At 42.8% G+C, this 22,734-nt stretch overlaps 2 protein-coding genes and 1 long non-coding RNA gene across 4 annotated transcripts; 1 reads left to right on the top strand and 2 right to left on the bottom strand.

The window, feature by feature from the left end:
• The first annotated feature begins 3,977 nt into the window (after positions 1 to 3,977).
• LOC141981602 (uncharacterized) lies at positions 3,978 to 18,061 on the top strand. Of its 2 annotated transcripts, none has more exons than XR_012637852.1 (4): positions 3,978 to 4,076; positions 6,536 to 6,612; positions 15,697 to 15,856; positions 17,743 to 18,061. It is a non-coding gene; the product is annotated as an uncharacterized LOC141981602 (long non-coding RNA). The 2 variants fall into 2 exon arrangements; XR_012637851.1 differs by lacking the exon at positions 3,978 to 4,076 and adding an exon at positions 6,316 to 6,440.
• A 187-nt stretch (positions 18,062 to 18,248) lies between these two features.
• On the bottom strand, positions 18,249 to 22,493 carry LOC141981601 (uncharacterized). The gene is made up of 4 exons (XM_074943236.1): positions 22,212 to 22,493; positions 21,688 to 22,040; positions 19,215 to 20,856; positions 18,249 to 19,118 (listed from the first exon to the last, which is right to left on the bottom strand). Exons 1-4 carry the CDS (start codon positions 22,491 to 22,493, stop codon positions 18,249 to 18,251), a joined length of 3,147 nt encoding a protein of 1,048 aa, XP_074799337.1.
• Positions 20,909 to 21,689, bottom strand: LOC141983487 (putative protein FAM10A5). Its single transcript, XM_074946690.1, has 2 exons — positions 21,083 to 21,689; positions 20,909 to 20,964 (listed from the first exon to the last, which is right to left on the bottom strand). Exons 1-2 carry the CDS (start codon positions 21,609 to 21,611, stop codon positions 20,909 to 20,911), a joined length of 585 nt encoding a protein of 194 aa, XP_074802791.1. The 5' UTR covers positions 21,612 to 21,689.
• Positions 22,494 to 22,734: the final 241 nt, after the last annotated feature.

Genomic DNA, 22,734 nt, shown 5'->3' with positions numbered 1-22,734 from the left:
CACAGGTTCTCAGCTGGAAATGTTTTTCAATAGAGGGATGACACTATAAAAAGGAGGGACAAACACCAGAAACAACCTCTCCCTCTCCCTCTGCCCACCATATTCACTGTACCTGAAGAGAAAAAGGAAACAGGCACTGGACTCTGAGGGTTGGGTCCTGACCTAAACAGTTCGGTCAGTAAGACTGCTGACAGCCTGCAGTGAGAAAACTTTGCTTTGAATCTAATGTAGTTTGTTAAATTAGGCATCAGTAAATATAGTACCTTTATTTTTCTGGCAACCATTTCTAACTTTTGTGTCTCCTTACTTGTACTCACTTAAAATCTATCTTTGTGTAGTTAATAAATTTGTTTTACTGTTTTATCTAACCCAATGTGTTCAAGTCTAAGTGTCTGTGTAACTCCATATGGGGCAACAAGTTGTGTGCATATTATTCCCTTAAAGGAATCAATATACATGTAATGTCCAGGAGAGGTCTGGACAGTACAAGACACACATTTTTGGGGGGGAATCTGGGACTGGGTGTGTGTTGGGGTCACCCTTCAGCATAACCGAGGCTGGGTAAAGCCAAGGTGTGATTTATTAAGTCAGACTTATTCTCTGTAGTTTCCATTTTAACAGAACGTATACGGGCAATAGAAGAGGAAAAGATACTTAAGACCACACCCCCCTCCCCAATCCACTGGCCTTTGTTGTTCTGCAGATGTGACATTTTAAGCTCTAAAAGCAGGGAGGAGTGGGTGGTAGCCTCATGGTAGGGGAGATGGTGGGGCCATGGGAAACATAGTTCTGTTCATTTTTTGTTATTTATTTTTCTGTCACTCTTAATTTCCTGATTTAGTAAGGAGTGAAGTGAAAGTACTTGAAATGCTACACAAATGTTATTTTCACAATATATCTGAACTCCATAAAACCCTAGGCAAATACCGTAAAGTTGGTCTGGTCCATAAACAAAATTATATACACCCACAACTATATGTGGGATTGAAAAGATTAAATGACACATACAAATGTTCTAATACATAAAAATGCATTTTAATACAGTAACTGATTATACTGATACAAAACATTTTAGAGAAGTGATCAAATAGCAAGTAGTGACATGCTGCTTTTGAGTCTACTGCTGTTGTAGATGCCTTGGGGTATTTTTGTTTAGATAACATTGGTTATATAAAAGGGATAGAGACACACTGCAAAGACTAAAATTAACGATAGGAAATAAACCCTAGGTGTGTTGAAGATTTGACATTTTCTTCTCAGGAGTCTACTAGACAGGATATGGGGTTTTCAGCTTCTCACATACCCAAACTCATGAATACTACTACTAAGAGACTGTGTGCGCTAAACACTATGCCAGCCTGCAAGAGGAGCTTCAAAGCCAGTTTCCACATGGCACAGGGGGGCAAAAACCAAACAAAAACACCGGTAAGTAGTGATTGATGAAGACAATTTAGCTCTGACAGCAAATACTTATCCAATGCTTACTATTCTTGCTAGCACAAAAGAGGAGCTGTTATTATAGTATCTATATTGACACAGTCTGTTAGGACGCATTGGGACAGGACAGAGAGTTTTGGAAAGGACTAAGTCAAGCAAAACTGGCAAATGTGTTTCTGTGAGGCCTGGGCATTTAGAGGGACATAGGGTAAATAGTGACTGGCTGGAGACAGGTGGAACAGGTTTTAAAAAATGCAAATTTACTGTTTTGAGGCTTCAGTAAACTTCAAGATTTCTATCTGGTTGTACCAGATATGATCTTGACATATTCTGCTAAATAATGTTCAGACTGCTGGATTCAAGTTGCAGAACTTTGAATTAGTTTTTAAACTTTCCTTTGAAGGAACACTGCCATCTAGTTGTAGCTTTCCTAGTTAAGCTTGCTATTGCTAATTATTTTTAATTTAGAAGACATTGCTTATAAACCTGCATCAATTAAAACAAAATATTTTATGGACAAAATTATTCCCTCCAATACAGGTGCAAAATGAAAGTGAATGGGAGCTGTACATATATGTCTCCGAGCAAAATCTGGCCTCAAGAGTAAGCTTTTTCAGAGAATACAGTGCATCCTAAATTCCCTGAATCACATGGGTGAAGAGGGAGGGAGACTGAATATGTTTGGATACTTGAGGGTATTTTCACTGTAATTAATAGTCACTGGTGGGAAGGGGGATCCTGTTTCAGATACCAGGAAGTTGTGAGTAAATGATAGGAGAATAGAAGTTGCACTGTACTTTAAATCTTACTGGGGTATTTACATGGCCCTCATTACTATAGTATGAGTGCTTCACAATCTCTAATGTATTTATCTTCACAACACTCCTGTGAGTGTAAGTAAGGTAAGCACTACTATCCCCCATTTTGCAGATGGGGAACTGGGGCACAGAGACACTAAAGGCCACATACTCAAAGGTACCTAGGCTCCTAACTCCCCTTGAAATCAATGGGTAGCAAGTGCCTAAATACTTTTGAGTATCTGGGGCTCAGTTACTTGGCCACAATCACAAACAAAGCCTGCAGCAGAGCACAGAACTGAACTTGTCTCTCTAACGTAGTAGGTTAGCATCCTAACCCTTGGACCATCTAAATGAGCTCATCACAGGATATAAAGACCCCAGATGGATGAGGAATGCATCAGAGAAGGCATGTGTTAACGGCTAGACAGGGCTGGATGGGTGGGACTATCATGTTTGGTAGGGAGGAGGCCTTTAAAATGGAAGTAACTGTAGTTAGCTGGGAAGAGAGATCACCCTGAGCAGGGGATGGCTGGAGCGACTCCTGAAACCGCAGGAGATATACTCATCCAGGATATCTCTGACTCTCTGTAAGCCTGACAGAGTGAGCCCAATTCAATAGCTCAGCGAGGACTCCTAGAAAACCCTACACAGACAGCCCCAATGTCAGAAAGTACTGTTGGCCCTCTCCCCTTTTAGCTGACTCCAGGAAGAAGTTATTCTTGGGTGCATTGGAACATTTATTTTCCTTTTGATTCCCCCTATCAGAAAAGACACAAGTCTCTCCACAAAGGGTAGGATCCCCTTGCAAGGACTAAGAAACTGGAGCCTTAACATAAGCCATCTAGCGTAAATAACTGGGCATGGCCAGTGATTCCCACTGCCTGGGAGATAAAACTAGGGGAACTCTTTTACCGAGCTGTTGAATTTTTTCAGATTCTTAATTTAATGCATCCTGAGGGAATTCATGAATGGATCCAAATTAGAGTTCTAAGATTTGTTACAGGTTTTTAAACACCACCACTTTGGTGGACTTGGTGAGCTAGAGGTATTGCCTTACATTGCCATACAGGAGAAAAACCATTCACATTCCAGACAGTCTTTCACTTCCTGGGAAGAGGGAATGAGTGTTTTGCATTTTTCACCCTTGAACCTATGCTTAATTAGAGAGCAAATAGGAAAAGAAAACAAACCACCGGGAATGTCTACTTCTAACTCTGATTCCAACTTCCTTAATCTATGCCTCAATTTCCTCATCTGTAAAATGGGGATAACACAGTTTGAATGTGGCCGTTCTAATTTGCACTTAATATAGGCAATGTTGGACTAACCCCACATAGAACCCATTAAGTGGGATTCTGCTCTGAGGAGCGTCTATGAAAGTGGTAAACTTTTGACTCTATACACTAGGTCCCTATGTATAAAATCAAAAATATAACTGCCTACTTTACTGGTTTTCTGCCTTTTTACTCCTATCAGCACTGAAGAGCCAGTACATCCATGAGAGAGTTAGCTGGATTCTACTCTGCTTCACCCTGTTAACAAAACTGTTAGCTAACTTACAATTGCAGAACTTATATTTAATTTATATTGCTGGTGTGAGCCAGATAGAACCCAAATTGATTTTGAGATCCCAGGCTCACATTGACAGGAAAAAAATCATTCTTCTACCTCAGAGTTACAAACACCAGAGTTACGAACTGACTGGTGAACCTCGTTTGGAACTGAAAGTATGTAATCAGGCAGCAGAGACAAAACAAAAAAAAGCAAATAATGTACAGTACAGTACTGTGTTAAACTATTAGAAAAACAAAGGGAAAGTTTACAAAAAGATTTGACAAGGTAAGGAAACTGTCTGTGCTTGTTTCATTTAAATTAAGATGGTTAAAAGCAGCTTTCTTCTTCTGCATAGTAAAGTTTCAAAGCTGCATTAAGTCAATGTTCAGTTGTAAACTTTTGAAAAAACAAACAATGTTTTGTTCAGAGTTACAATCATTTCAGAGTTACAAACAACCTCCATTCCTGAGGTGTTCGTAACTCTAAGGTTCTACTGTATTATCTCATATCTCTTCAGTTTTTACAAAAATAGGAAGGGATGCAGACTTGAGCTCCAAGTGTTATGCTGTATTAAGTATTACAAACAAGGTGTCATTTTAAGCTATAAGTATATTGTTCAAACAAATGGCAAAGGCAAGTCCCAGCACCAGTGGTGGTCTGGCATTTCTCTCTCCACACTTCCTGGTTCTTTTTGGTGTCAGTGGAACGTTTTGGATCTGCTCCTTGTTTTGGACTGCTGTGGTAGCTTGCTTTCCTCTGAGTTCTCCACAACTTGAATTCATTTGGCCTCAAGCAAGGTTCTATAATCTTCTAGCTCCCTTTCCCCATCTGGAGACATCAAGTCAAGTTAAACATACAAAATGTGCATTCTCTTAGTGGTTTCCAAAATGAGTACTTTTCACACAAAGAGCAAGTGGACATCTCTAGAAATTTAGTAATTCTCCTTCCAGTATTTATTTGAGCATATTCGGTTATTTTTGGAGAAAGCTTGTTGCTCTGTTTTCCCACTCAGCACCTCATATTGCTGAGATTTGTGATTTCAGTGCAAGTAAGGGTATCAGAATCTGCCCCTATGTTTGGCTGCCTTTGGGAAATTAATCAAGAGTCTCCGTCTAACTCCTGGGGGACAAGTGTCCACATCACCTTGATTGCTACTGATTGGTCCTTTTGTTGGGGCAGTCTCAGCGGAGAGAACAAGGATTGAATATGCTACAGAAACTAAAACTGGCCCTTCCAGATCAGAGTTCAGACATGTTGGCAGGGCAAGTTTGCATTTCTCCTGCAGTGCCTGTATTTGTTCTGTGGATAAATAAGGGACTTGAGATCTAAATCTAGCACCTTCCACAAACACTGATTGAAGCAAAACATTAAAAGTTTGGGAGAATGTTTACACAGAATGGAATATACTTTATCAGGTTTTTCATGGTTTACAGAGAGAAGATATATTTTCTGTGGCACAGAACAGTTAGAAATGTGGGCCTGATTCTGATCTAAGTCAGTATAACAGTGATGTAATTCTACTGAAGTTGGTAAGTTGCTCCTGATTTACACCGATGTAAATGAGATCAGATGCAAGCCCATTGGTGTCTTAACAAGGGATCACTACTATTTATGGATTTAGGTCTGATTTCTGGTCTGCCTGTCCTGGTGGTATGAAGCCTTTACTTATTTTTACCTTAATTTTGTTTTCTGGTAGATCCTGCAGCAAGGTTATAATCTTGCATTTGTGATGATCAGTTGCCATGAAAAGGGTAGTAATGTTACAAATTTTGCATAACATGTGTTGGATCTGCATACAGTATTCAATACTGAAATGCATCCTGAGACAAATTTTAGTCCCTATGATCTTGCTAAATAATCAAATAATAGGAGCAGGTAGACTGTGAGAAAGCAAACCCTTGTTTAAGTTTTGGGAATTGACGGATTTCTCTGGGTAAAACCAAATGCTTAATTTAATTTGATTTTTGGTATAATTGTTGTTCTCCTTTAAAGTTAATGTGAAATTATTTCTAAATGTCAATCACTTACTTTCATTGCTCTAGGGATTGTATTTCATGCAACTGGTTCTACCACTGAGTCCAATTTGCTAGGATACACTGTTTTAGACACTTATCTTATTATAGGCTTGTCTACCTTATTTAAAAGATAGCGGCTGAAGCAGGCATGTACTAAAGAGTTCTATATTTTCTGAAAGGTTGTGTTCAATTTAACAAGTTAAATATCAGTCTTAACATTTAGATAAAATAAAAAAGTCCCAAGTACCGCTGAAAGGCATTTTGCTTTTGCGATATTCACATTAAAGGGAACACATGAGATTCAATAACAGCTAATAGATAAGAGTTTTGTATAACAGGTTGTCATAAAGGGAAGGGTAACCACCTTTCTGTATACAGTGCTATAAAATCCCTCCTGGCCAGAGGCAACATCCTGTTACCTGTAAAGGGTTAAGAAGCTCAGCTAACCTGGCTGGCACCTGACCCAAAGAACCAATAATGGAACAAGATACTTTCAAATCTTGGCAGGGGAAAGGCTTTTGTTTGTGCTCTTTGTTTAAGTGTTTGTTCTCTCTTGGGACTGAGAGAGGCCAGACAGAAATCCATTTTCTCCAACCCATCCTAATCCAAGTCTCCAATATTGCAACCTGTATAGGTAAGCCAGGCAAGGCGGATTAGTTTATCTTTTGTTTTATGTGAATTTTCCCTGTGTTAAGAGGGAGGTTTATTCCTGTTTTCTGTAACTTTAAGGTTTTGCCCAGAAGGGGATCCTCTGTGTTTTGAATCTGAATATCCTGTAAAGTATTTTCCATCCTGGTTTTACAGAGGTGAGTCTTTTACCTTTTCTTTAATTAAAATTCTTCTTCTAAGAACCTGCTTGATTTTTCATTGTTCTTAAGATCCAAGGGTTTGGGTCAGTGTTCACCTGTACAAATTGGTGAGGATTTTTATCAAACCTTCCCCAGGAAAGGGGGTGTAGGGCTTGGGGGGATATTTTGAGGAAAGACGTCTCCAAGTGATCTCTTTCCCTGTTCTTTATTTAAAACGCTTGGTGCTGGCAGTGTACTGTTCAAGGACAAGGCAAAGTTTGTACCTTGGGGAAGTTTTTAACCTAAGCTGGTAAGAATAAGCTTAGGGGGTCTTTCATGTGGGTTCCCACATCTGTACCCTAGAGTTCAGAGTGGGGAAGGAACCCTGACACAGGTTGTCCTTGTCTATGACATTTTTGCTGTACATGAACAGCCAAATCACAGTACATATTGACAAACTGTCATACAAGATAAGGAAATCAGCTGATGTGGCAAAAGCATTGGTCCATAACAAGAAAAGGAGTACTTGTGGCACCTTAGAGACTAACAAATTTATCTGAGCATAAGCTGCTCAAATAAAATTGTTAGTCTCTAAGCTGCCACAAGTACTCCTTTTCTTTTTTACGAATGCAGACTAACACAGCTGCTACTCTGAAAACTGGTCTATAATAGAATCCCAGATAATGGGGCCAGGAAGAAATCAGTTGGGTCATCCTATCAGACTACATTATACTCAATACATCATAAGTTCTACCATCTTATCTAACCTGTTTAATATCTGTAGGGATGGCGCCTTGGCCATCTTGCCTGGTATCAATTCTGCTACTCAATTTCTCTTATCACTAAGCAATTTTGTCCTGATGTCTAGTTGAAAATATCTTGCCTGGATTACTGTAGTGAATAAAAACCCCATTGCATTTGTAACTGGAGTCCTAACCCTGGTGTCCTGGCCCAATTCCATTCTGAGGAGTCACGATATTCTGCTTACCTAACATTTCCTATCTAGGTTGCGTGGAATATGGTGTTTTTCACTTTCTGTCCTGTTACACAGCGTTCATAGGCGCTGGAACTAAGGGTGCTAAGGGCAACACCCCCTGATTTGAAATGGTTTTCAGCATATACAGGATTTAAAATTTTGTTCAATGGCTTTCAGCCACCCCACTACAAAAATTGTCCGAGCACCTCTGACAGAGTTGCCATGTGCTGTTAAACAAATGCTGTCTTCTATACCAGAGTTGACTGCAAAGTAATCTGTATTAGCATGTAGGGTTTGTGAAGTGTTCTGAGATTAATCTGTTACCATAAATTGGTGTCATGACTATCCAGAGAATCTGTGACATTACAATACTAAATGGACCTATAAGCCACAGTATGGGCTGTATGCTCTGCCATGACGTAATACAACCGTTTACAAACACCTATATGTAAGCGGGGGAATAGTCCTGCTATTGTGGGGAACTTTCCTGGCTTCTGCACTACCCCGGTGAAGTGGGCTAGCGAAAGGATCTGAGTCCTTGCTCCCACTTCCTTTACCCAGTGGCCTTCCTGTCCTTGTGGACTCCCCTTCCACTCTCCTGTCTGGCAGAATCCTCGTAACCCCAACAAGGCTGGCCCCAGGATTCCTGGGGGGCTTCAAACACAACCCTGATGTGGTCACCTAGGACAGGGGCTAGGGTGTCCCCACTCCGGAGTAGTCTCTCTGCACTGGGCACTTCTCTGACCCCACTGATCATTACATACAATTTGAAGCAAATGCGAGTTATTTAATCAACAATTAATTTTAAAAAGAATAAGGGAAAATGGGAAAGGTTAAAGGAAACACATCAACCCGCTCTGTGGCAGGGAACATCACAAACAGTGTCTCTGGAATGTTAGGGCAGTTCACAGTCTGTTCCTTGTAAGTCCCAGGCCTCCTTCTCAGGCCCTGGCTGTGCTGCAGGGATGCCGTGGGTTGGACACGCTCTGGTGGTGGCCACATGCTCTCAGGCTCTAGGTGGCAGGGCCCTTCTTCCCAGCGTTGCCCCCGCCCTGTCAGGGTTACCAATCCCCCTCCGAGTCTGGCCTGCAGAGCCTCCTGGCTGAGGAGTCTCCCTGTGCTGGGCCCACTGCCCAGGGTCCCCCCTCGCTCTCCCCAGCTGCTCTCGACACCTGGCTCCGGACTGCTCCAGCTCCAGCTCCACTCTGCCTGAGCACTTCTGCTGCTCTGCCTCCAACTCCCTGGGCTGCTTCTCTGGCCCCTCTGGCTCTGGTTGTTACAGATCTCCTCCCAGGACAAGTCTGCTCTGCAGGCTGTGACTCTGCTCCGAACACTGACCTGCTTCCTGGGCTGCTTTTCTGGTCCCTCTGGATCTGGCACAGCTCTGCTCCCCAGCTCAGCTTGGGCCCCTGCTTTCTCCTTAGCTCGGCCCCACTGTGTCTGACCCAAGCAATTCCAGCTCACACCAAGCACGGGACCTCCCTGGCCTCCTGACTCCTGCCTGCCCGCCCTGTCATTCAGGCTGCCCTGGAGCATTGGCCTCTCCCCATTGTTCCTAGGTACTGTCAGTCTCAGGGTCTTGATTCCCCATCGACCTTTCCCCCTTTTTAGTACTGGGAGCTAGCAACTAAAACACCCCCACTGAATGTTAGTAAGGGGGCAACAGTCCCCTTACATATACAATGTTGACAAATTTCTCTGAAATGACAGCCTGAAACGTCTATGGTTCCACTGCTATGGGGAGAGGGGCAGACTAGAGAGAGGACTTCTCACTTCCTCCTTTTGTGGAGCTCTGGTTCACTGTGCTTCTCTGCACAGCTGCTTGGGGAAGAGGAGCAAGGAATGAACGGGGAGTGAGCAACCAGGTTCTCTGCAGTTAAGTGGCACCAAACTACTGGATTAGGGTTTTATGAGGGAGGCATAACTGGTTCGTAACTAGGGCTTCTAGGCACTATGCCCTAGATCCTCAAAGGTATTTAGGCCTATGGTAACAAAAACAAGGAGAGAAGGATTCCTTCCACTCAACCCAATTTCTGTTATTTTGTGCATAGCAAGGGTGTTGTGGGTGAAGGATCCTGTCTTAATTTTTTGGAAAGTTCATGTTAAAAATAATTCCTGGAGCTCTACCTTTTTATCTGTTTTGTAAAACACCCCACAAAGCGTTGACTCAAAAAATGCTACTTTGGACCATTTATTGGAGGCCAAGTAAACAAACATGATGGATTCATTCAAGGTTACACTGAAACTGAATATACAGTTGGATTTTGGTAACTGATTATTTTAATCTAACCCTGTTTTTATATTCTTGTTAGAGAAAGGAAACAGCTGGTTGCAGTATAAAGACTTTCTATGACAGTCTTCTCAACTAATCTATATAATATACTGAATTTCTATTTCCCATTATAGTTCTGAGTTTTCAAGCATCTGAACCTGGTGGATTAAATTACAGCTGGTCTCAACACAGAGTAAAATGCAACCTTAAGAGAGCTTTTCAAATTTACGCTCATTCTTAATCAGAAGTAGAAACTCTGAAGTTCAGACAGACAAGCATTTCAGAAGTAAACAATACTACAGATTCATGTTTGCTATTGTAGTAGGCTACAATATATCAGTAAATATACAAAGACTATTTGTATTTGGCAACTTGATGGGTTAGGGGGGTTGGAAATACTAGAGTCACCAGCAAGCCCATCAAGAGAAATTTGGGGGCCCTGTGAATCATGTTTGCTGGGGCCTTTCCCCCTCCCATTTCACTTTACTTACACAGATCTTACAGATGTTTTAGGGGGGTCCTTTAGCTCTTGGTCCCCGTACAACTGACCCCAACCCCTATCAGCCCTGTTCACCAGGTCAAATCCAGCCCACCTCAGTAATGCCATAACTACTCAATTTCCTATGCTAGTAGTATTAGACTATATTTCCCACTGGTTAGTTTCCATAGCCACATCAGAAACCACCAGCACTCTTGATATTAACTATCACTGAGCCAAGAAACCAAAAATTGAATTGGTCTTTCTTCCCTCTACAAACAAGGATACCAAGTCATTGGGGGCAGTGATGAATGCATCAGCTATCTTACAAGTATTGAGGGTACACCTAATCCAGGTAGTACTGTGTTAAAATATTTTACAAATTAAGTAATTAGGAGTTTCCTTCCACATCTTCTTTTCCCACAGGAAAATACAGTAGAGATGAAGTTATTCATGTTAGCAGTTCTCCTCAAAAACTGGCTCCTCTCAAAAGCTTTTCCTCTCAAAAAACTTTTCATGACAAATCATTGACATTTATCCAAATTTTCTGCAGTATTTCCCCCCAGAAATCTTTTGTGGAATGAAAACCATGTTTTCTTATTGAAACAGGTCAACGGAAGTGATGGTTAGAATGTTGATAAAAATGAAAAGTGGATCCACTTCAAACCCCACAAAACAGAAATAACTGAAATAGTCACAAAATTATTAACCCATTTTCCCCAACTGGCTCTTAAAAATATAATGTGAGGACATAAACACAAGGTTTATGCATCTTTAGGGCTTTTTCTATCTCTTTATTCCTCCTCTTCCCCTTCTCCCTTTAATGTCACTCTCTCTCCACCCCACATACCCCCTCCTGTTTGTTCCCTGTCTTTCCTCATTATTTTCTCAGTAATACCCATTTCCCATCTCCCAACCCTTCTCCAACTTACTTTCCCTCCCTCTTGGTCCCACAACTCTCTGGCTCCAACACATTCATGCTCCCTTCCCTGAGTCCTCTCATTTGTACCTCCCTCTTCTCCTTCACACATAATTTGCCTTTTGTCCTTTTTTTTCCGCCTGATTGTGCAGCACATGCTTCTGGCCAACCTACTCTCTTTCCTACTCCATTTCAGTCTTCCTTTCACAAGGGATACTAAGGACAACAATAATATTAGCATGGATTTGGTCCTAACTACTCTTTGGTGATTACACTTCACAGGGTGTAATGGACTGTGAAAGAATCAAGTTCACAAATTGAATGAACTGTTTTCCACAAGGTCAGGTTAACAGCCTAAGGCCAGGTACACGTTGCGGCTGCAATTGTGATTTTGTAAGCAGTTAAGGGCACAGGCAGCTTAAATGGTTAAAAATTAAATAGTGTGGTCTGTCCACACAGCTACTTTTCTGCCATCACAACAATGTTTTTACCTCTACACCTTATACTCTGCCTAACCATGAGTGAATTCCGGGCAGCAGTCTCACAGACCCTTAGGACCAGTTGCCCCTGCCAGGAACTACAGGGAGTTTTACAGAGCCCACCCACTGTTCTGCCTAGGATAATCCCCTGCCTCAGGGGTCACTATGGCCATTTTCCATCATAGACAGTACTGACACTACAGGATGCTTGATCTGCTTAGCTTCTGCATTCTGTTGCTTAGGAGCCTGGACACAGTGAGGGTCATAAATAGTAACAGCGCCCAGAGCACTCAGGTGTTACCTGAAAAGGAGGCAAAAGCACATGCAGTTTATGTCCAGCTACAAATTCTGCCTATTGGTAAGACAATGTTATGCGTATCTAGACAGTCAGTGACTAGCTGAGACATCTGCTTTTAACCAATCCTATTTGACTCTGAGTTCAGAGCCACCAGCTGCCTCACTATGGGAAATCCACCTTTATGGAGAACTGCTGCCCCTGTTGACAAGAGTTACCATAGCCCTGGACAACACTGACTGCAAAAGCACGTCAGAGCTCTTTGATGCAGGGGAGAGGCGAGGAGGGAAAGGGTGAGACCAGAGTATTTTACAGTACTACAATAAAGCAAGTATCTGAGTGATTAATGTTCCCAACATTTGTAAAATAACAGAGGATTTGGAACCTAACTATGCTGGGGGTGACTCCCTTCCCACTTTTTACTCCTCAGTCAGGCCATGGAGTTCTCTTGCTGTATGATCATGCAGGCTGTGGTGGGCTAACATAGGTCACTTCCTGGAAATAAACACTGACTGCTCTGGCAAGATTCATGATGCATAAACATTAAAGTAATCCTGCTTCTACAGGAAGGGACACTGTCCTCTCCACACAGCAATATCAATTGTGTTTTTGTGATAACTGTGATTCAGTCCCTTCTGATCAGGGACTGTTATGATCACGTAGAACCCAGTCATTCCTATATCTAGTTTGACAGCATCTTGTTGAACAAGGCCATATCTTTTCAAAAGACATCCCCATAGGAAGAGAACACGACCAATGAAGGAAGATTTGATCTAACACAGAAGTAACACCAGGGATGGGAGAAGAGAAATTAAGATTTGCTCAAAATGTTTTCAGAGATCCTTTTGGGGCCAGGAGCGATGAAAGGAGAATACTGTCATGTGACAGCAGTACATAAATCACAGAAAGAGTTGCTTTTTTTCCTAACGCTGAAGGAAGAACTATATCAGAAAAAGAAAAGCAATATTTGTAATAGAGGTGTGACACACAAGAGTGCTTGTAAGAGCCTGATCTTAAATTCCTGGCTCCTGAACATTTACCATATGCTGTCCTTAACTGTCCCTTATGAAGTCAACCATCATGGAGCAAGGCTTCAAAAGGTTAATACCCAAAACATGATTGAGGTCAGTAACCACAAACTAATGGTTCCCGTTACAGTATTATTCCTAAAACTACTCAGTTTCTTTCTCCTTCCTTGTAGAACTTCTACCTAGAGTTTTCTCCAACCCCTTCTGACCTTTGCTATGGACATAAAGACACTGTACATATCCAAGACTGATATTGGATACTAATCAAAGTAATGTGCCAACTGGTTATTAAGGAAGGTTTGGGGCTTACTGACCATTAGGAAGTCTCGTGTAATGAGAGGCAGCCTGTGTCAGTATAGTCTGATTAAAAAAGCAGAAGGCCAGAGCCCCAGAATTTTGCTTATGATTATGTAAGAACTAATTTTTTTTTCTCCATTTACAGGTTTTGTAGCCTTTCCTCATTACCGGCTCTTTCTATAGGCCCTGAATAGCTATACCTACCACTTCCCCCTCCCCCTCCAAAAAAGATTACCCAAACTTTGTACACTGAAAAGTTGAGCTAATAAAAACCTGCTTCTTTAATAAGTGTGAAATTTTTAACAGTTATCAATTCGGTCTGAAGCAATTTTATTTCTCCATATCTCAGTGTAACTTTGCTACTATGATAAACAGATGTACTGCAGTGCCACCTAGTGTCAAAATTTGAAGAGAGTCATTTCACATGCACAGCTCTACATTAAAGGTGGGCAAAAGTGAATAAACAAACATATGCACTTGCTATGGCTGTGCATGCTGAAGTATCCATTTTCACATTCAGCTGTCGTAACAGTGCACAGTTTTGTATCTGCCAATTTGGAAGCAAATGCACAGGTAAGTGAAAAATTATCCCAACAACAACTTAGGAGTAAGTAGTGATAAAAACTTCTCTCTTATATGATATTTAAGAAAAAGAAAAATCAATCTCAGTTCTGACAGGGTCATAACTCACTAGAGAGCATAGTATACCAGACCAAATTTTTTGAAAAAAAATCATAAATACCTTCCTGTGCCTAACCTAAAACAAAATATTTAACAGGTTCTACTGGATACTAAACAGATCACAGGACACAAATTGCTGGAGATGCAGCTATGCACCTGCCTCATGGTTTGTCAACACATAGAGTTATTCTGGAATAGCTACTGTGGAATAACTATTCTGGAACAAGCGTGTCCATATGTAGAGTTATTCTGGATTAGTTTTCTGCTTTAAATTCACAAACTTTCATGTGTAGACAAACCCCCACTATCACAGCCTTTGGTCCATGAGAACCAGACACCTGGATTATTATCTGCACCTGTTCCTCAAAAGCACTAAACTATACCAATATCCCTTCTGCTACACTGTTCCTCTTTAGCCTCGATGAAGATGGCTCTTGTTTCATACAAGAGTGAGTTTTACTCATATCCTGGACAGAACCACACCCTCCCCCAGTCTCAGAGTGGAAATCAGATTTATCATCTACCATCATACTGAGAGGGAGGGGGAAACATCTTCCAGTAAGTCTCAATCTGGACTTGTACTTCCCCATCCTGGGAAATGTGCAAAATATTTTCATGCCAGAGAAGCCACTTTATCATAACATGTTGGTACCTTTTTCTCCTTCTCACACTACCTCTCTCCTTTCCTTTCTTCTATGCATCTTCCTCAGTTTTCATTTTGCACACATCAGTAATATCAACACATTATTAAAAACAAATAAATAAGGTGTTAGCTGAATGCTGTTAATTGCTGCACTCCTACACAATGCCACACCTTTTTTATTTTGTTGCTTTCTATTTTTTTCTCTTAATAATGACATATTTAGAACTAAACTGAAACTTTATAATGTTTTTCTTTGAAGTTTGCCCATCCACTGTTGTTTGCTTAGAATGAATGATCGTTTTATTTTTTTAAAGAAACCACCATGACAATAAATATTTATTAGAACTAGCTGGAAAATTAGGTTTCCCCCCAGGGAAAGTTTTGACTAAAATGAAAGGTGTTATACATACACCCCCCCTCCACACACACACATTTGCAATGGAACAAATCAAAAATGTTTTGGGGGTTTTCTGTTAAGCTTTGAAATTCTCTGTGGAAAGCAGATAATTTTCATGAAAAATTTCATTAAGTCAAAACCCCAATTTTCCATTAAAAACAGTTTAAATGTAAAACTGCTGGTCAACTCTAATAATTAGTGGTTACAAGATGCTAGACACTGTCTGCAGCTATATATACAGGATGACACATTCCCTGCCCCAGAGAATTTACAATAGACTTCTTCCAATTCATTTTGTCTGTAATTTTGTATGCTATGGTCTGTTTATATTAAAATATCTATATCTATGGGGAGAAAAGCTTTCTGAATAAAGGTAGAAAGAGTTTCATAACCAATTTGCTTTTCACTGTTTATTCATGGTGAATGTTTACTTCTGCACTGACTCAGCCAGAACATTGAAGTTAGATTAGTCAGTTTCATTGTAGCTCATCCGCAATTCCATTCTCACTCTCACTCTCTCCTGCTTTAGCACTATGCGGATGTGATTATGTTTACTGAACTGCCAGGGCATATTTGTGTCCTAAAACTGTTGTCAATTGTACTTTTAAAAATGTATTGCTATGTACTCTCTGCTAAGCATCTTCCACTGTCATGGACATCAGCGGGAGTGGAGTGCACTCAGCATCTCACAAGATTCAGGACAGTTGCAAAGGGCGCGGGAGGGTCAAAAGACAATGCGTTTTCACCCCTGAGGACTCCCCATCTACCACCACTTCCGCAGAAGTTTACTGGAAGAGGTAAGCTGCAGAGTAGTTTGTTAAGACAAAAAAAAAAAAGTAGATGTAGGTACATCTGTAAGCTTAAGACATGTTCAAAATAGATCTTCCATCATCCATAATAGAAAGGGAAAGTATTAAGGTATGAATTCCTCCAGCCAAGTCCCAGAGTAAAATTACCAGGAGTTTCTTTTACCCCGTCACATTGGTCATTTTCTAGAAGACTGTGATGGGGCACTCTACTGTACTCACTGCAGGTGGTGCCCCCTCCTGGTTGTTCTTGAGATTTAGTTCTGCACAGCCAATACCCCTTCCTGCACACTCTGTCACACTCTCTCTTTTTCCACACACTGTCTATTGCCATCTGTGGCCCCTCTCTTGCTCCAGGAGCCGCTGCCTCCTTTTCGTGACTCTAGCCAGGTCCCTCACCACATATCCCCCTTGCAGGGTACCAAAGTCCTTTCGCATGACTGGTCTCAGGCAGTCTTATTGGGCACTACCTGATCGATGATACCATTTTCCCAGTGGCCGGTAGGGGAACCCAGGCCTGGCCACTATTCCAGGTTCCAGTCTAGGAACCCTATATCTGGCTACTGTGGTTTCACTTAGACCCTGTTGCGCCTTCCCTGGACTCCTTCCTACAGCTTTTGGTTCCCCCCACTCTGGGTGTACCAGCTCAAACCTCCTCCTCACAAGGAGTAACTATAGACTACTGAACCCCGCAGCCTCAAACACACCTCCCTTTTCCCAGGGAGTGACTGCAGCCCGCAGCAACTCTCAGCTTTACACAGGCCCTTCCTGTTCCCATGCTCTCTGGCTCCTCCTCCAGGTGCAGCCTAGGGAGTTAATTGGCCCCTTAACCCTTCCAGGGCTTGTGTTGGATGGATGCTCCTTCACAAAGTTTCAGCCCCAATACACTCCAATTTCTTCAGGCAGCAATCAGTTAGCTTCAGAAACTTTGGTCCAGCCTAAGAGCCTCTAATTCTACTTTTCCTCCAAAGCTAGCTTGGGACTACCTCCTCTTTAGTTCCTCTAGCTGTAATGAGCATAATCAGAAGGATTCCCCCTCCACAAGCAATTAGCAGCTGCAGCATTTTTGCCATGGATTCTTTTTTCCCGTTGTAGATTCTAAACCTCTGCTTTATTTGCCTTGGGCTCAGCCATGTATAATTCATGAGAATTTTCAATGTTGCCAATTGTCACAATATTTGGTGTTTTTATTTAAAGTCTCAGCTCCTGGAGTCAAGTAATTATGTTCATTTAAAAAAAAGCTTCTAGCATGTATGGTAGCAGAGAAGAGCTTGAAACCATGAGCCAAGTGGACTCTAAATCTCAGAAATCAGAACACACAGAAAAGAATAAAGGTGTTATTTAAAAAAAAAACCCTCATGATTTTTAAGCCAATCTCATGAGTTTTGAGGCCAGACTCATGAGTTTTGCGCTCTTGAAGTTGGAAATTACTGGATTTTACACACCCAAATTTAGATTTAATTTTAAAAAATGGTTATGTCTTGATGCTGCAAGCTGCTCAGCATGAGTGGGCCCTTGTGCCTGCAAAGATATCAGCTGACATCAAAGGGGCTCTCCCTGCCCAGAGCAGCTTGCAGAATCATGTCCCCTTTCATGAACTCATGCAACTTAAGAGTTTATCCCGATCATGTGGCCTATACATCACAAGCAATGCACCCTTTAGTCATGCTCCCACCCATAAATTCCCTCTTCCTTTCAAAGCTCCACATCAAGACCCTGGCCTCCCTCTTCAGTAATAATTCCCTCCATCACCCATTTATCTGGAGGCTCCTCACCCAGCTGGTCATGGTCAGCTCTAATTTGCTGCTCAAATCCCTCCCACAGATTTTCTGTTGGCTGCATGTTCAATGTCTTCTTTACCTCATCCCCTTTTACAGGAACAATAATCAGGAGAGGAAGATTCCAAACCCTCCTCCTCTTCACAGACCGGTCTTTGAGAAAGTACCAGGGGGATCAAATAGACGTTGGCAGAGAGACAGATGTGCGAGCTCCATTTGCAGTTTATCTATTAGTGTAGCAACATTTAGGCTGATGAAGGAAGTGTCTTTGGGTTCTCTAACCCACTTTACAGCCCGATGACTGAGTACCTGAGGCACTCATGTTCAACTGGAGACGAGTATTCCAAATAGCCAATGTATACTTGTGCATGTGTCAAAACACTGCATGAGAAGTGCTTTAATCCTTTAAAAACTGTTTAGATGGAGAAATAAAAAATAATGGAAAAATTCTGTTCATATTTGTGTTTTAATTTCACTTTAATGAAAACAGCAGTTGTACACGACCTCCAAATTTACACACTGCAGTGAGCATGCATTGATTCCTGTGTTTGTTAATGTTTGCTGGGTTCCAGGACAAACTCAGACAACGAGTCAGAATTCTGAGTCTAGCCTGATTCAAAATAGTCCCAAATGGATTTTGCGAGAGGTCTTAATGAACTTGTTGCATGCTCTGGACCTTTTTGAGCTCTCAGTTGTTCCTCCATCGATGTGTCCTGTTCCTCTATGTCTTTCTCCTGATCTATTTCCTGTTCTATACAGACCTTTTTATGAGTTTTCTCCCATTCCTCTAAGTCTTTGTCCTGAGCTCTTTCCAGGTCTTCACAAAACGTTTTATGAGTTATTTCATGTTCTTCTTGGGCCTCCTTCTGAGCTTCCTCCTGTTCCTCTGGAACCTTTTTCTGAGCTCTCTCATGTTCCTCCAGGGCCTCCTTCTGAGCTTTTTCTGGCTTATCCAGGACCCCTTTCTGAACTCTCTCCAGCTCCTCTAGGGAGTTTTTATGAGCTCTCTCCAGTTTCTCCAGAGCTTTCTGAGCCCTCTTCTCTTCCTCCAGGGCTTTCTTCTGAGCTTTCTCTTGTTTCTCCAGGACCCCTTTCTGAACTCTCTCCAGCTCCTCTAGGGAGTTTTTCTGAGCTCTCTCCAGTTTCTCCAGAGCTTTCTGAGCCCTCTTCTGTTCCTCCAGGGCTTTCTTCTGAGCTTTCTCTTGTTTCTCCAGGACCCCTTTCTGAACTCTCTCCAGCTCCTCTAGTGAGTTTTTCTGAGCTCTCTCCAGTTCCTCCAGAGCTTTCTGAGCTTTCTCTTGTTCCTCCAGGGCTTTCTTCTGAGCTTTCTCTTGTTCCTCCACTGCCTCTTTCTGAGCTCTCTCCAGTTCCTCCAATGCCTTTTTCTGAGCTTTCTCTAGTTCCTCCAAGCCTTTTTGAGCCCTCTCCTGTTCCTCCAGGGCTTTCTTTTGAGCTCTCTCTTGTTCCTCCAGGGCCTTTTTCTGAGCTTTCTCCAATTCCTCCAGGCCTTTTTGAGCCCTCTCCTGTTCCTCCAGGGCTTTCTTTCGAGCTCTCTCTTGTTCCTCCAGGGCCTTTTTCTGAGCTCTCTCCAGTTCCTCCAAGGTCTTTTTCTGAGTTCTCTCCAGTTCCTCCAAGGCATTTTTAGCCCTTTTCTGTTCCTCTGTAGCCTTCTTCTGAGCTCTCTCTTGTTCATCTAGGGCCTCTTTCTGAGCTCTCACCAGTTCTTCCAGGGTTTTCTGGGCTCTTTCCTGTTCCTCTCTGGTCTTCTTCTGAGCTCTCTCTTTTTCCTCTAGGGTCTGCTGCTGAACTCTTGCCAGTTCCTCCAGGGCTCTCTGGGCTTTTTCCTGTTCCTCTATGGCCTTCTTTTGAGCTCTCTTCTGCTCCTCTATGGCCTTTCTCTGTTCTCTTTCCAGTACCTCTAGGGCCTTCTGAGCTCTCTTCTGCTCCTCTAGGGCAGCCTTCTGCGCTCTCTCTTGCTTCTTATGAGCTTTCTCCAGTTCTTCCATAGCCATATGAGCTTTCTTTTGTTCTGCCAAGGCCTTCTGCTGGGCTCTTTCATGTTCCTCCAGGCCTTTTTTCTGAGCAATCTCCAACTCCTTCAGGGCCATCTTATGAGCTCTTGCCAGTTCCTCCAGGGCTTTCTCAGCCCTCTCCTTTTCCTCCTGGGATTTCTTCTGAGCTCTCTCCTGTTCTTCCAGGGCTGCCTTCTGAGTTTTTTCCTGTTCCTCTAAGACCTTCTTCTGAGCTCTTTCCAGTTCCTTCAGAGCCAGCTGTTGAGCTCTTTCCAGTTCTTCCAGAGCCTTCATTTGGGTTTTCTCCTGTTTTTCCAGCACCTTCTTCTGGGTCCTCTCCTGTTCTTCCAGCAACTTCTGCAGAGCTCTCTCCTCTTCCTCCAGCTCCATCTGCTGAGTTTTCAACTGTTCTTCCAGCTCAGTCTGCAACGCTATCAACTGTTCCTCCAGATCCATCTGCTTAACTGACTCTTGTTCTTGCAACACCTTCTGCTGAGCTCTCTCTTGTTCCTCCATTGGCTCCTGTTGATTGTCCTCCTGTTCTTTCAGCACTATCTGCTCAGCTGTCTCAGGTTCCTTCATGGTTTTCTCCTGTTCCTCCAGGGCTGCTTTCTCATATATCTCCAGTTCTTCCAGGGCTTTCTGAGCACTCTCCTGATCCTCCAAGACTTTTTTTATCCTCTCTACCATCTCCTTAAATTCATCTTCCTTGCACTTTTGCTCATACTTCCTCCAGTGGTGGGTGATTTTCTGGGCCCTTGGCTGCACCTCATTCAGCATGGCATTGGTCTCTTCATCATAATCCAGCTGACAGGCCAAGGAGAGGTCCTCGGCAGCCTCCTGCCAGTAACCCAGGAGCCGAAGCGCTTTCCCTCGCCACTTGTAGGGCTGTGCGGAGTCAGGGTTGATATTTATGGCTCTGTCACAGTCTCTAATGGCAGCATTTGGCTTCTGCAACTGCACATAGACACTGGCTCGGTTGGCATATAAAATTGTAAGCCGTGGGTTCAGTTTGATGGCATCTGTAAACAAGTCAACAGCTCTCTGAAGTTCTCCTTTACCCACCGCATCAAAAGCCTCCCTCTTCTTTTCAATGGCCTGCTTCATCATTTCGTCTGTTACCTTCAGATTCTCATCGCCCATCTCTTGGGGCTCATCCTCATCAGGTTCAATCACTCCTTCATTATCGATCTCCAACTCACTCTCGGACTCCTCACTGGACTCTTCCTCACTCTCAGCTCTCCCCTGGGCCTTCAGCTGGAATTTCTCCTTGTCCCCATGGTCCACTGGCAGAGCTCCTTCTTGTTCTCTAGAGTATTTAAGATGTGCACCCCATTGTTCCCAGGAGGCCTGAAGCCTAACTCTTTCATGTTTCTGGGTATCCTGAGGCTTAGCTCTTTCCTCTTCTTGCCAGGCCTCAAGCTCACCTCTTTCCTGTTCCTCAGGTGTTTGAAATTGAGCTCCCTCCCTTTCCTCGATGGCTTTCTTCATTCTCTCCAGGGCCTCCTTAAATCTCTTTTCTTTTTGCTTTTGCTCGTATTTTCTCCAGTGGTGGGTGATTTTCTGGGCCCTTGGCTGCACCTCATTCAGCATGGCATTGGTCTCTTCATCATAATCCAGCTGACAGGCCAAGGACAGGTCTTCGGCAGCCTCTTGCCAGTAACCCAGGAGCCGAAGCGCTTTCCCTCGCCACTTGTAGGGCTGTGCGGAGTCAGGGTTGATATTTATGGCTCTGTCACAGTCTCTAATGGCAGCATTTGGCTTCTGCAACTGCACATAGACACTGGCTCGGTTGGCATATAAAATTGTAAGCCGTGGGTTCAGTTTGATGGCATCTGTGAACAAGTCAACAGCTCTCTGAAGTTCTCCTTTACCTACCGCATCAAAAGCCTCCCTCTTCTTTTCAATGGCCTGCTTCATCATTTCGTCTGTTACCTTCAGATTCTCATCGCCCATCTCTTGGGGCTCATCCTCATCAGGTTCAATCACTCCTTCATTATCGATCTCCAACTCACTCTCCTCACTCTCGGACTCCTCACTGGACTCCTTCTCCCTCTGAGCTTTTTCCTGATCCCATGGGGCTGTCTTATCAGCTCTTCCTTTTGCCAGAGCCTTTTTCACTCTCTCCATTGTCTTCCCATGCTTACATTTTTGCTCATTCTTTGTTTTGTGTTCAGAGTTCTTCTGGGTTTGCACCTGCACTTCCTTTACCACATCACTGGCATCTTCATCATAACCCAATTTGCAAGCCAAGGCCAGGTCACAGGCTGCTTCTTCCAAGAGCCCCAGGAGCTGGAGTGCTTTTCCTCGCAACTTGTAGGGCTGTGCTAAGTTAGGGTTGAGCTCTATGGCTCTGTTACAGTCGCTAATGGCAGCGTTTGGTTTCTGTAGGTACATGAAGACATTGGCTCTGTTAGTATACGAGTTGGCAAGATATGGATTCAGCTTGATGGCATCTGAGAACAAGTCAATTGCTTTCTGAAGCTCACCTTTAGACAGGACACCAAAGGCCTCCCTATTCTTTTCATTGGCCTGCGTCATCATCTCATCTGTTACCTGCAAGTTTTGGTCTCCCATCTCTTGGTGATCATCTTGGTCTGGTTCAATCACCTCCTCTGCATCAGTTTCCAAATCATTCACTTTATTCCCAGCCTCTTTCAGGAGCTTATCTGCCTCCCTGACCATCTCACCTGCAGCTGTATGGCTTGAAGTGGGAGACATGGAATTTTCCAGGCTCACTACTGATTCCCGAAGGAAGCGGCGATCTTCAGAATTTATAAAGCCCTGATTCAATTTCACCAAGTCCTGCATCTCACTGTGAACTGCCCTAGGATTCATGGTGCCCATCCCAGGAGAGAGTATGGGACACAGTTTGGTCTCAATTGAGGAGGAAGGAAGGAAAAGAAGGAAAATGACTCACTATAGACAAGGATTTGGTTAATAAGTTAACATGAGGCCTCATGGCAAACGTCTTTGTTCCTTCTTCTCCCATTGTCCTGAATCCTCATACAAGGCTAAAAGTCATCCTCAGGGTCCTACTGACTTCATAAACTGTGATGTTTTTTGTGATGTCATAAAT

The sequence above is a fragment of the Natator depressus genome, chromosome 2, assembly GCF_965152275.1.
Source record: "Natator depressus isolate rNatDep1 chromosome 2, rNatDep2.hap1, whole genome shotgun sequence".
NCBI lineage: Eukaryota > Metazoa > Chordata > Testudines > Cheloniidae > Natator > Natator depressus.
This window is presented reverse-complemented; position numbering and strand designations above follow the sequence as displayed.

Excerpts from the sequence above, each read along its gene's own strand:
- LOC141983487 (XM_074946690.1), bottom strand. The coding sequence starts at position 21,611 with ATGGGCGATGAGAATCTGAAGGTAACAGACGAAATGATGAAGCAGGCC. Across the intron at positions 20,965-21,082 it reads ACCTGAGGAACAGGAAAGAG|AGAACAAGAAGGAGCTCTGC; the intron begins GTGAGCTTGAGG and ends TAAATACTCTAG.
- LOC141981601 (XM_074943236.1), bottom strand. The coding sequence starts at position 22,493 with ATGAATCCTAGGGCAGTTCACAGTGAGATGCAGGACTTGGTGAAATTG. Across the intron at positions 22,041-22,211 it reads TGGGAGACCAAAACTTGCAG|AAACCAAACGCTGCCATTAG; the intron begins GTAACAGATGAG and ends ATGTACCTACAG. Across the intron at positions 19,119-19,214 it reads TGGAGAGAGCTCAGAAAAAG|GCCCTGGAGGAACAAGAGAG; the intron begins GCCCTGGAGGAA and ends GCTCAGAAAAAG.